A 13,573-nucleotide genomic window follows, 5' to 3' on the forward strand; every position below is an offset into this window, starting at 1 on the left:
CTCCCTCCAAATTTAACTACTAACAGCCTACTACAGACTGGAAGCCTTACCAATAACATAAATAGTAAGACTAGCACGTATTTTGTATATTATATGTATGACATATAATTGATTTTAATCATCCTGAGGGTTTGCAGGGTCTCTCAAAGATCAGTATTCAGGGGCACCTGGATGGCTCAGTCAGTTAAGCATCCAGCTCTTGATTTGGGTTCAGGTCATGATCTCAGGGTGGTGGGATCGAGCCTGGGCTGGACTCTGCACTGGGGGTGGAGCCTGCTTAAGATTCTCTCTCTTCGAGGATCCCTGGGTGGCTCAGTGGTTCAGTGCCTGCCTTTGGCCCAGGGCATGATCCTGGAGTCCCGGGATCAAGTCCTGCATCGGGCTCCCTGCATGGAGCCTGCTTCTCTCTCTGCCTGTATCTCTCTCTCTCTCTCTCTATCATGAATAAATAAATAAAATCTTAAAAAAAAAAAAAGATTCTCTCTCTTCTGCTCCCTCTGTCCCCGCTCCTGCCCCCAAAGATGAGTTTTCAGGGCTGGGATGGAGATGGGGAAAAGGAAAGGTGTGAAAGATCAGGCCCACCAGTAAGGGACACGCGAGTCTGCTGGAGTGGATCTGATTTCAGTGTGTCTATGACATGCAGGGGAGAAAGTTTAGGGAAAGGCCAGTTGTGAGCCAACCTTTTTGTTTTGGCCTCATGCTTACGTATTTATTTATTTAAGTAATCTCCACCCCCACTGCGGAGTTACTGAACCCAGGACCCAGCGATCAAGAGTCCCATGCTCTACCAGCTGAGCCAGCCAGGTGCCTTGTTTTGGTCTTGTCTTTCAAAACATCAGGCACTAACTTAGCCACCTCAACTGGAAACGGAGGCAGGAAACTCCCTTGACACATATGCACCCACAGTTCCAGAGGCCTCAAATACTGCTTGCTTCCTATACCACTAAGTTTGAAAGAGGGGCGGAGTGGGGGGCGGAAGACAGGACAGGCATTGCCCACTGGGGTGCTTACGGGACTTTTTATTTTCAGAATAACAGCAGTGGGAGCAAGATGCACAGCTGGAACCGCCATAACTCATTCTTCATAACATGAACCTTTGAATATTCAATTAAAAAATGAAATTGGTGTGTCCCCAGGGGAGGAGGCGGAAGAGAAAGAGAGCGGTGTTTCTGCCCGTGATATGAAGTGTGGTATAACGTATTTCAAACCGCAGGTGACTGCAGATGGGGAGAAAACAGGAAATGTAATTGGGGAGGGGAGGGGGAAGGGGCTCGTTCAATTCTCAGGAGCACTCTTTCATTTTGCCTTCCTTTTAGCTCTTCTCAGACTCTGCATCCTAATTACCCCTGCCGCAAAGCTGAGTGAGAAGTCTCTTCTCTCGGAAGTATTAAAAATGTTTTTAAATGACACGGGTAATGTATGAATACATTCCTGCTGTAAAAGGATCAAACAATACAGGAGTATACCGACTACCCCCTGGAGTAAGCCCCTATTTCCGCTTAGCTCCCCTGAGCTGGCCGCAGATGTCCCTGGTTTGGTGGAATCTTTTCTGTCTCCTTTCTCTGCACTCACATGCATTTATGTGCAAATACACATATATAGGGCTTTTTTGCACATAGGGGCTCCTACTGTGCTTTTTGTTCTACAGTTTCTTTCTACATTATAATATGTCCTGGAGATATTTGCATTAAAACATAGAGACCCGCTGTATTCTTCTTTTTTTTAAAAGGGTTTATTTATTTATTTTAGAGAAAGAGAGAGACAGCATGAGCAGGAGAGGGGCAGAGGCAGAAAGGGAGAGAGAATCTCAAGCAAACTCCCTGCTGAGCACAGAGCCCAGACATGAGATATGGAGCGAGATCCCACGACCCAGAGGTCACGTCTTGAGCCGAAACCAACAGTCAGGTGCTCAACGGACTGAGCCACACAGGCGCCCCAAGACCGATCACATTCTTCCTAATGGCTACAGAGTATTCTAAAATATGCATGTACCATAATGTAGTTAAATATTTTTCTATTATCAGACATTTATGGGTTTTCCCCCCTAGTTTTCCAGTATTATAATCGATGGCTGTAACGAATTTCCTTGTACATATGTCTTTGTACAGACATGTGAGTTTCTGTAGAATAGATTCGTAGGGGACTTTGCAGGGTGACAGGAGATGGGCCCTTTAACATTTTGGTGACTTGTGGACTTTCTGGCATCTTCATTCAGGCCTTAAACATGACGCCACCTGCTACTCGAGATGATAACTTGAGGTTTTAACGTTGGGCCGAGTTATCAGTTCTGTCTTCTCTGGTGCACATTGTAATCCAGGGAACGTTCAATTAACTGCAATCAGAGTAATTAAGACCTCACTTAATCAGGCCACCTTAAGGAGAGAGAGGAAAGAGATAAGATAGCAGAGCTTTAGCGAGAGAGGAGACAGAAACTTCCAGGGGCTGTCCTGGGGTCAGTATACATTCTGTCTGATGCCCTTTTTACCTCTACATATTTAACTCTGAACAATGAGGACTAATACTCATAATGATGACCTTGACATCTTATAAGATTTATCAAAACAAGAGTCAATGGTGCTTGCTAGACAGGATTTCCTAAAGCAGGAAATATATATACAAATATATTTTTGAAGCTTTCTCGAGGATAAGCACTGAGACAAAAAGTTTGCTCCTTAAATCTTAGCAAGAAAAACACAGTAACCAGCTCTCATGCTCCCTGGTCCCCAACATCCAGTTAATTTCAGTGTATTGGATAAAAGGATACAGAAGAAATAAGGATTCTAAAGTTACCAGTGACCTTCACCAAATTCCAGATTGATGGTTATTTCTCTGTAATTCTTCCTGACTTCAACTTTGGCCTCTGGTGATAGAAAACTATTGGGGCATCTCTTATTTTTCTGATCATGTCCTCCTCTTGGAAGAATCCTTTCCATCTTCCCATTCCTTACTTGTGGGCATTTCTTATATTCAGTCTCCAGCTCTTTTCTCCCTGTACTATCTCTTGGAGAACACATCCAGATTCATACCTCCCACTCCTAAATTCATACCCCAGTCCTGAATTTTCCTTGAGCCTACAATCCCATATTGCTAAGTTCTTGTTGGATTTCTTCCCCTGCATATCTCACCAGAAAATAAAAGCCATCGTATTTTCCTTACCACATAAAATGCTTTGGGGCACCTGGGTGGTTCAGTCGGTTAAATGTCTGTCCGACTCTTGATTTTGGCTCAGGTCGTGATCTCAGGGTCCTGGGATCGAGCCCCATGTCGGGCTATGCAATCAGTGAGGTGTCTGCTTGGCCATCTCCCTTGCCCCTCCCCTACGAGTGCCCACGATCACTCTCAAATAAATAGATAAATACAATCTTTTAAAAAAAATGCTTTTATGGGATGCCTGGGTGGCTCAGTGATTGAGCGTCTGCCTTTGGATCAGGGTGTGATTCCCGAGTCCTGGGATCAAGTCCTGCATCAGACTCCCTGCATGGAGCCTGCTTCTCCCTCAGCCTGTGTCTCTGCCTCTCTGTGTCTCTCATGAATAATTAAATAAAATCTTTTTAAAAATAAAGATTTTATTTATTTATTTGAGAGAGAGAGGGGGATGCCTGGGTGGCTCAGCTGTTGAGCATCTGCCTTCGGCTCAGGGCATGATCCTGGGATCCCAGATTGGGTCCCACATCGGGCTCTCTTTGAGGAGCCTGCTTCTCCCTCTGCCTGTGTCTCTGCCTCTCTCTGTGTGTCTCTCACAAATAAATAAATAAATCTTAAAAAAGAGAGAGAGAAAGAGAGCATGAGTGCAGGGGGTAGGGGCAGAGGGAAAGGGAGAAGCAGACTCTCTGCTGAGTGTGGAGCCCAATACAGGGCTCAATCCCAGGACCCTGAGATGGTGACTTGAGCTGAAGGCAGACACGTACCTGACTGAGCCATCCAGGTGCCCCGTGATGCCATTTTTCAATGATTCCGTTCACAGTGGTTAAAAAGCCTCAGAAACTCAGTGTTGGTCTAAGTATAGGTAAAACAGACCCTCTTGCACATTGGTGGCGGAAATAGACATTTGTACTATAATGATTTCTCAGTGTATACTGAAGTCTTTCAAACGTGTGTGCCCTTGGACCCAGCGAGCTTCAATTCTAGGAATTTAACTTAAGGAAATAATCAAAGATCTATGGAAACCTATAAGAACAAGAATTATAATGTTTATGTTGTTTAAAACTCAGAAACGCACTAAATGTCTAACAATGGAAGATTGGTTCAGTGGAATGCTGTGGCCAATACAAATAACGTTTTAGAAGTTTATGCTTAATTTCTCAAGAAAACATCCACACTATGTTAAACGTCAGGCAATGGAAAGGAATATCCAGAATTATCCCTATTTTGTAAGAAACAAAAGGTATACAGACTGGAGGGAAACCCATATAAATGTTAACAGTGATTACCTCTGGAAAGTGCTGTTATGAGTAGTTGTTGTTTTCTCCTTTATCATTTTCTCCCTGTTCTAAAATCTCTACAGCAAACATTGCTTACTTTTTAGGAAATGAAAAATCCCTGATAAGTATAATGTTTACGTAATAGCTTATTTAAAACCAGAATCCTCCATTTCCCAAAGCAAGAACCCTTCCCAGGCTTCTCTCTGTTCTGTCCATGGTGCCATCAGTCCAAGCTCCCAGGCTCAAAACCTTGCAGGCTTGGAGCTTTGATCCCCCTTCGCTCCCACGTACCCAATCACTGATTGAGTGATCACCATTCTTTAGGACACGTCTCAAGAGTGTTCCTCCCTCCTGAGTCCCAAGTCAGATGAGCTCAGTTCAGCCAGCATTTGTTGGCACAGTGCCTGCATGTCAGTCTGCCAGGTCCACGTTAGTGGAGTCATCTGTCTTCCTGCCTCTGCTTCCTCTCTCCTCCAATCAATCAAATGTCCTGCAGCTGGAATGATCTTTTGAAAAACGCTACTTGTATCATGGCTCTCCCTGCTCAAAACACTCAAAGGGCCCCCAAACCCCGATGCCTACGGAATAAAGCCCATCCTCTTTCTTCTGCTATTTAGGGCTCTTTACAGAACTGTGCTAAGTGGGAGGTAACATTAGGGGGGGCACATGGGAGGTTTTTGGTGAATTATTGACAACGAAGTAAGTCTTTAAGGTGTGGAGCCTGGGTGGCTCAGTAGGTTAAACGTCGACTCTTAATTTGGGTTAGGTCATGATCTCAGGGTTGTGAGATTGAGCCCTGCAACGAGTTCTTTGGGTTGTGCTCCACACCCAGCATGGAGCCCGCTTAAGATGCTTGAGATTCTCTCTCTCCCTCTCCCTCTGCCCCTCTTCCTCAGGTTTCTCTCTCTCTGAGAAAAAAAAAAGATTCTGCCCCTCCCCCTGCTCTCTCTCTCTCTTTTTCCTAAAGATTTATCCATTCATTTATTTTATTTTTTTTAAGATTTTATTTATTTATTCATGAGAGAGAGAGAGAGAGAGAGGCAGAGACACAGGCAGAGGGAGAAGCAGGCTCCATGCAGGGAGCCCGACATGGGACTCGATCCCGGGACTCCAGGATCAGGCCCTGGGCCGAAGGCAGGCGCTAAACCGCTGAGCCACCCAGGGATCCCCCCATTAATTTATTTTAGACAGAGTGCAGGGGAGGGGCAGAGGGAGAGGGAGAAAGAAACAGAAGTGGACTCTGCACCTAGTGCGGAGCCTGTTGTGGGACTTGATCCCACAATTGGGAGATCAGACCTGAGCTGAAACCAAGAGTGTAACGCTCAGCCGACTGAGCCTCTCAGGCACTCCAGTCTCCCTCTCTTAAAAAAAAAAAAAAAAAAAAGAAGTGGAGTTCTCTCCATCTCTCCACTGTGTTCAGTTTGAAAATTCCCTTTCCTCTCCTTTTGGCAGTTGGACCAGAGGCCAGAGTTTCATGGTGCTGAATTTGGAGACAGGAAGAGGCAGCCAGGGGCGATAAAATATGGCTCAGGAAACCTCAACTCTGAGTCTGTCCCAATTTCCGATGCCTGCTATGTAGGAGGATCCATGGAGAAAGCATATTGGCTCTTTAGTCTCTGTCTCCCCTGCAGTGTTGAGGACCAAGAACAACCAGTGGGAGACTTAACATCTTCATTTGTTTGCTTTAAGAGAAAGAAGGAGGAAGGGGTGAGGGGAGGCAGAAAGGGGTGTACATAGAACCAGCTCCAAGTGATGTGGGCCACACATGAAACCCAGCTGTCGTCAGGTGCCCCTCTGGGGCTCAGAATACGCCAAGTCAGACTGAATGATGACATATGGCTGGGTGTGGGAATGCTCCTCTGGGAGTGCATGGGGGTGAGATGTGTGAGGGTCATGAATTTGCCAGATGGCAGCCCCGGCCCTAGTACTGTCTCTCGCTCTTGGAAGACCTGATGGCACTACTGGGTGAAGGGGCTATCTGGGAACCAGTTCTGGCAATATCAGCTGCTGAGGTGCTCAGGCCATCCCTCTCTGCGTGCAAATGTACCCTTAGGGACCTAGCCTAAAGGCAGGTCCAGGTGAGCACAGAGTTGCCTGCTAGCACAGCCTCGGATGCTGGTACGGACCTCCTGGCACTAACCATGCCCTTCTTGGATTGCTCTTGGCACCTTTCTGGTTCCTGAAATCTGGGTGTAGCCCCACCCGACAGAAATTCCCGACTCCTTACATGGCCCATACCTCTTGTCTGGCTGTGTCCAGCTCCCCTTCTCTCTTCCCCTGGGGCCGCTGGCAGTTAGCACTTTTCTGGAGTACATGCAGGCCTCTTTTTCCTTCCCCCTGGCTCCTTGCAAGCCTGTCCCAGTTTGAGGCTCTCCCTGTTTTATAAAACTATTAACAGTCAGGAGCTCTGGACCTAACAGGTGAGGCAAGGGCCCTCTGCTTTCCAGGGCTGCGAATGGCTTGGCTGACTCTCGTGGGACGAGGGAACCGGGGGAAGCCGGGAGGCAGCTCTTTCTAGCTGCGGAGGGAGAGAGCCCCAAGTGTTCCATGGCATCACGTGTTATTTTCAGAGTCTGAGTAGAGGGGTCACCTTGCAGAGCAATAGGAAGAGCAGCTTCTGTTGATGGGATACTCCCCACATGCCAGGCCCCGTGCTCAGTGCTTGAAGGGCATGAGCCTGTGTGATCCTCGCCCCAGTCCTAGGAGCTGGTAACCACTTGGCCCTGATTTTACAGATGGGAAAACTCTGAGAACCTAAGTAACTTGTCTGAGGTCCGAAGGTGGAGGAGGTGGGACTCTCTCTGAGACCTGTCTCATTTCAAAGCCTATTCTCTTAGCCCGTACACCGCACCACCTTTGTAGTCGCCCAAAATGCCCGCAAGAGAGGACTAATTGCTTTGGGAAGACCTTTTGTAATATTTACCGGACCCTGAGGCATGGCCCAGGCCTTGTGCTACGCTCGTTACATGTAGTGGTACCTTTGAGTCCCCCGATCACCTGGCAGATAGGTCATATTATCTCATCGGACAGACGTGGAAGGAAACGGAGTCACGGAGAGGTCACCTGGCTTCTAAGTGGTTGAGTGGAGAGTTAACCCGAGTTCGTGACCGTTACCCCCTAACCTGGCCCTCCCCAGCCCTCTCGTAAGTCATCTGGGCAGTTTGCTGTGTGTAGAACTATGGTGATATTTACGGCGGAGTCTGGAGACGCCTGCATCTGAGAGTCCATGACTTCCAAGCTGGCAGGCCACTCCGCTTTGGAGCAGGGAGTAGCTAAGGGAAGGTATGACACACTGGGCCTGGGAGGGGGAGTTACTTCCTTGCTCGCAAATCATTTGGATGAGAAGTGAGGCCCAGATTGCTTTTAAGCACATTTTCGTTTTTCTCTCCTCCCTCCCCTTTCCAAATTAGGGTGAAGGTTGCCGAACTGTCCCCCTGGCTGGACATGTGGGGTTTGACAGCTTGCCCGACCAGCTGGTGAATAAGTCAGTCAGCCAGGGCTTCTGCTTCAACATCCTGTGCGTGGGTGAGTATTTCCATAGCAGGAAATTCTATTACAGAATATGGATCCTTAATGGCTGGATGTGGCTTTGCAGGTAATTAGGTTAAATACTGTGTCATTCTGGCCTATTTGCAAAAGCATTTTCCCCCCTCTTCCTCTTTTTTCCCTCCGTTTGCTTTTGTAAGCAGCCGACTGTGGTTATATTTTTCTCAGGGCAGACCAGAATACGGGGCTGTACCTTGGGGGAAACTGAGCCGTGTGACACCGAGTGGAAATTTTGTAAGGGCGCTGGCTGGCTGACTCAGCTACTGCTGTCAGGTTCACTTGGACTGCAGAAAACAGGAGCCAGGGCAGAATCGGGAGGAAGGTTGATGGCTGTGGGCAGTGGGCTGGGGCTGTTTCCTCTGCAGCCCTGCAATGCTGGGTACAGCTTGAGCTCAAGTTCTTTTATTCCTTTTAAGCATATTTCCACCTGGACCTTTAGTCTCAAATGTGGGAACCATGCCTTAGTCACCCCTAAGGTGTTCATCACAGCACTAATAGAGTTAAGTGATGTTTGTGAAACGATTAAATGAGTTAACCCCCCAGGAACCACTCATTATACTTCTCCAGCACTTGCCCGTAGTAGCAATTTGAGTCCTGATTAGGACTGTGAAGTGAGCAGAGTGAGTAACATTTGTATCTTCATGGAGCGGATGGAGACTCAGACATTTGGGGAGGATAAGGGACTACCCGGGGCAACAGAGAATAAATGGCAGAGCCAGGACAAGGCCCCAGGTCTGGCTGACCCCTTGTCCCTCCCACCGCTTCTCTAACTGCCGCCAGTGACATCTCTTGAGAACACAAAGGCACTTTGGAAACTGTCAAGCACCAACCAAACAAATGGGAGGAAAAACAGATGCTTGACATTATTTAGGAATCTCCCCTTGAACCTTAAAAAATCTGGAATTTGCAAACATGGTCACAGCATATGATTTTCACCCTATAGTATAGTAGAGTATACCTGCATATTTTCAGTACCCTGCTTCCAGACCTTAATAATGATTGCATAAATACTGTAATGGGGTCTGTTTTCCTGCTTGTTAGAGCCCTCAGACACTTTTGCTAATTGCCCTTTCTTATGTTTGTAGAGTGTATGGAGAACTCATTCACCCTGAGGCTCTGAACCACTGCTGACTTGGATATTTTATTCTTTTCTTTTTTAAAGATTTTATTTATTTATTCATGAGAGACACAGAGAGAAGCAGAGAGACACAGGCAGAGGGAGAAGCAGGCTCCCTGTGGGGAGCCCGATGCAGGACTCCATCCCAGGACCCCGGGATCACGTGCTGAGCCAAAGGCAGCCATTCAACCACTGAGCCACCCAGGTGCCCCCAGATCTTTTACTTTTTCATGTAATCTAAAGTTCTGCTTTCTGGGCAGCCCAGGTGGCTCAGCAGTTTAGCGCCGCCTTCAGCCCAGGGTGTGATCCTGGAGACCCGGGATCGAGTCCCATATCAGGCTCCCTGCATGGAGCCTGCTTCTCCCTCTGCCTGTGTCTGTGTCTCTCATGAATAAATAAATAAAATATTAAAAAAAATAAAGTTCTGCTTTCTAACTAGGGGCGTTCATTTCCTTGGACTCTTCTTTTCCTCCATCCTTAGTGCTCTTTCTCCATCATTTCCTGTTGGAGAGTAACTGCGAATTCGGGGATGAACAGAGAACAATGAGGCCACTTCTCAATGTGGATGACAAGCAGTTAGCTAGGCTCAGTCACTGGCTGAATGACTCCCACATATCAGCTTGGGAACCCAGGAGATGAAAATATGTGCTTCATTGAATTATATATACCATGGGCCTTAGCATCCAGAGCTGGGCCATTAATTCTTCAAATGCCAGAAGTCTACTGGTGGTTATGATGAGATGGTATTAGTAGAAGGATACAAAATAAATAGAAGCCACGGTGATCAACATCGAGACACTGTCACATTCAATAGTAGCACTGCCAGATCTCTCCGATCTTTGGCTGTTGGCCAACTTTTTTGGCATAATATTTGATTACTGAAAAATTTCCGCACAAACATATTGGATTCCCTTGGCATTCCTCCCAGAGCTCGGTGTGACCTGAACTGTAGTTGAGGAGCTGGGAAGTGAAATGACAGGCCCACCCTCATCAACCTTTCAACTAAGTACAGTTGGGTGGGTGAGTAAAACTTTAGGGGGGAGGCCATGCAAAGCAGAATGGCTCTCCGAGCGCGAGAAGTGTGGTGCAGTTGGACCTGGGGACCATGGGCCTCCTGACCCCCCAGGGCCCAGAGGAAGAAGCAGTCAAGCTCAAGGCAAAGTGAGTGGGAGATAGTAAATAGCAAACCTCTGTCCTCAAGTTTCCACCCAGGCGCTGTATAGCTACAGCCGCTTCAGTATGCACCTGCTGGAGTGGAATTGGTCAACTGCCCCAGACCCTTCAAGAGGGGACGGATAGGAAGGAGATCCTCATCCCCAAAGAGTCACCCTCTCTCTCCTTCCTCACTTGGCGAGTCTTAGGGAATAGCCCTAGAATCCCCCGTCTTAGAGCTGCGGGGACGCACACTGGATGTGCCCACCTGGGCTGGGTTAATTTCACACCCCATCCCTGATCCAAAAAAGACAGCAGCCTGTGCATCCTGCTTTCTGTTCTCACAACCCTGTCATTGCTCAGAGAACCCACAATTTGGGCCAAGGTCACGAGCAGTTGAGCTTGGCTCTCAGGCTGCAATCTCAGCCCAGCCACGGGGCTGGGTATTGTCACTGGCTGCCCAAGGGTCCATGGCTTGACTACTGAAGGTGATCTTTCCTCTCGTGCGAGGCTTTCGAGGGCGTTCCTTCATGCTTACTGCCTGTGCATAACAATCAGGTTTACTCTCTTAATGACCGTTTTCAAACAAGTCTGTTTAGGCATAGAATATGTTCCCCCAAAGGATTTTCTTTTCTCATAGGACATTTTAAGTGTAAAATTGCAGCAGAGCTAGCTTCAATCATTGACAGAGACCTAGGACATTTTTATCGCAGTGTTGTTTATCTGGGTGCTGGGCTGCTGACTGTAGAGGTCCCAGGAGAGTGAGTCCTCTCCACCCTTGTGAATGTGTGTGCCTGTGTGCACAGGGGCATGGTGGGATTGAGAGAGAATTTTTATGAATCCAGAGCCTAATTTATATGTAAGGGTACCAATAAATGACACCTACATTTCTTATTTTTAGAGGGCTAGGCACACAGGTGTGGGCATATTATGATGCCCCTCGAACAGATTTTCTATGGTTGACAATAATTACTGAGTGAGGTGAGGTTCCCCTCTCCCTCCCCATCCCACCTCACCCCCGACAAAAAAAACATACACTCGTGCTTAGCTTTGGGAATGACAAAGATCCCATGATCCTAGATATAATGCAGAAGGCCTCAGAGGAGCCACCGGAGCCAGCAGTACAAATGTTCTGGGGCCCATCACTCTGCACTGCTGGGAAAAAGCCCCAGAGAGACGCTGCCCTCCAAATGTGCCAGCAACAGTAATGCCTGTGAAGAGTGCAAAGACTCATAATGATAATATTTACTTTGAAGCTGCTCAGGATTCTAGGCTCAACTGGGCTGTGTTGAACTTGGAATAAAACACACAAGAGAAGCAGGATGGAGGCTCACTATAGAGGAGGGAGGGACAGCTAGCATTCTGTCCAGGTCAAGGATCGCTTGGTCCATCCGTTGGTGTCTGGGAAAGGCAGCGGCTCACCTGAGACAGGCTGTCAGCTGCGCTGTGCCGGCCAGTGTGTACCAGCTCCCTCTCGGCAGAAAATCTGCTTTGGGTTGTGCAGCATTTGCCCATTTCCGTGGTGTCATTGCCCCCACTGTAGCGGGTCTTAAGCTGCCAGCTGGGACATCGTCGCACGTGGGATTGGGGAGATCCAGCAGGAAGCTGGGGCAGCCCGCGCCGGTACACCCCTGTCGGCCAGGGCTCGGCAAGATCAGGAAGGAGGAGACGGCGAGGTTACAGAGCCAGCCGTGACCTTGCCCCGGCCGTAGGCTCCCTGGAATTCCCGGAGAGTTTCCCTTTGGACACCTCCTTGTTGACCTCGGGAGATGTCTCTCTAAGTTTATTCCAACATCAGAGCTGGCTGAGATCTTAGCTTCAGGGGACTGTGAGCTCCCTGTGGACAGGGATCGTGGTGGTCCTGTTCACCCTTGTATCTTTGGTCCCTAACACTCTGTGTAGCTCCTCCTAGAGATCCAGTGGACAGTTGTCGTAGGACCCAATGAACCAATGAACGGACGTAGCTTGCCTGTGGGACGCTCCGGGGCATATTTACTGGTTAGAAGTACGGGCTCCGGTGCCAGCCTGACTCCGTTCAGGACCTGCTCTGCCACTTACCACATTTTACAGATGAGGAAGGAAGGTGTGGAGGGCCTGGGGAGTGCGGCCAATTCGCACAGCTGGGAAGCGGCGTGGCTAACCCTTCTGTGGACAAAGGACGGACGAGTACTATCTACCTCCTAGGTTTTTTTTTGGGGGGGTGGGCAGATAAGAAAATATATGTATAACAGCTGTGCCTGGCACATGGTAAGTGCTATTTTTATTAGTCCAACCTGTTCATTTTCTGGGGCAAGAGACTGGGGCCCAGAGTGGGGAACGGCATCTGGCCGGGCCCCGGGTGATCACCTGGCTGGGCCTTGCGTTTCCTTTGGCGCAAGGACTTCATTACACAGGGTGCCAGAGGATGTGGATATTAGCAGCAGATGAGGAGAAAGGCCGAGGAGAGAGGTCAATGTTGGATTATCCCAGGGAGTGTACTTTGAAAAAGCATATTTCACATTACACGTTTTAAATGGAAATTCTTTAAAAAAAAAAAAAAAAACCGGGTGTTTCCAGCATACGGTCTCCATTAAGCAAAGCAAGATGGAATCCTCTTGGCCCCTGGTGATGACCTTAAAAGGGTTAAGAAGGGAAGAGGAGAGAGAAATTGGCCCCTGGGGATGCCCCAGGTTTCCTGCTGGAATCTGCCAAGGCCCCACCTTCCTGCAGGGGTGGGAGGGGTGTGGAGTCTGCCGACCTGCTCCCCCTCTGTGCTGGGCCTAGGGCAGCTTGGGACGGGCCAGCGTCCTAGGCTCAGGCTGGGTCTGTGCCAGCCATTAGGAGAGAGACCCCCTGCAGCCCGCAGGCTCCACACGGATGGAAAAGTGGGACGGTTGCCCTCCATAGCCATGGCACCAGCTCGCTTGATTCCCTGCCCTCTGTTCATGTCGCATTCATCACAATCCCCTGGACGCCTGTGGGTTCTTTTATTCCCCTCATCACTGGGCATCTGATTTCCACAGCCTTTTTGTGTTGGCAGGCACTCGGGTGGTCATTTGCCCTGCCGCTCCTCCCGGCTGCCCTGCCCTGCCCTGCCTGGCCGGCCTCCATCCCTCCAGCTGTGCAAACAGAGCAGCCTGCGCTGTGTAGTCTGCTCCAGAGGCCTCTGCGTGCGCCAGGCCTAGGCCCTCTGAGGAGTACAGGAAGATGCCCCATCCCCCACTCTCCGAGAATCCTTGGGATCAAGAGCCAGGGAGCCAGCTCTGGGTGCTGGGGAGACAAGGCCTACCAGTCTAGGAGCTGCGGGGCATTCAGCAAGGAGCTCCCGGAGCAGAAGTGGGTGGAGGTGGGGATGGAC

At 48.8% G+C, this 13,573-nt stretch overlaps 1 protein-coding gene across 4 annotated transcripts in view; it reads left to right on the forward strand.

The window, feature by feature from the left end:
• The window catches only part of SEPTIN6 (septin 6), a 67,226-nt gene that overhangs the window by 9,119 nt on the left and 44,534 nt on the right, over positions 1-13,573 (forward strand). For all 4 annotated transcript variants that reach the window (XM_077889321.1, XM_077889322.1, XM_077889323.1 and 1 more), the window contains exon 2: positions 7,832-7,946. In XM_077889321.1, coding sequence (XP_077745447.1) covers positions 7,832-7,946 — 115 coding nt within the window. The remainder of the gene's footprint in view (positions 1-7,831; positions 7,947-13,573) is intronic.

The sequence above is a fragment of the Canis aureus genome, chromosome X, assembly GCF_053574225.1.
Source record: "Canis aureus isolate CA01 chromosome X, VMU_Caureus_v.1.0, whole genome shotgun sequence".
NCBI classification, from domain to species: Eukaryota; Metazoa; Chordata; class Mammalia; order Carnivora; family Canidae; genus Canis; species Canis aureus.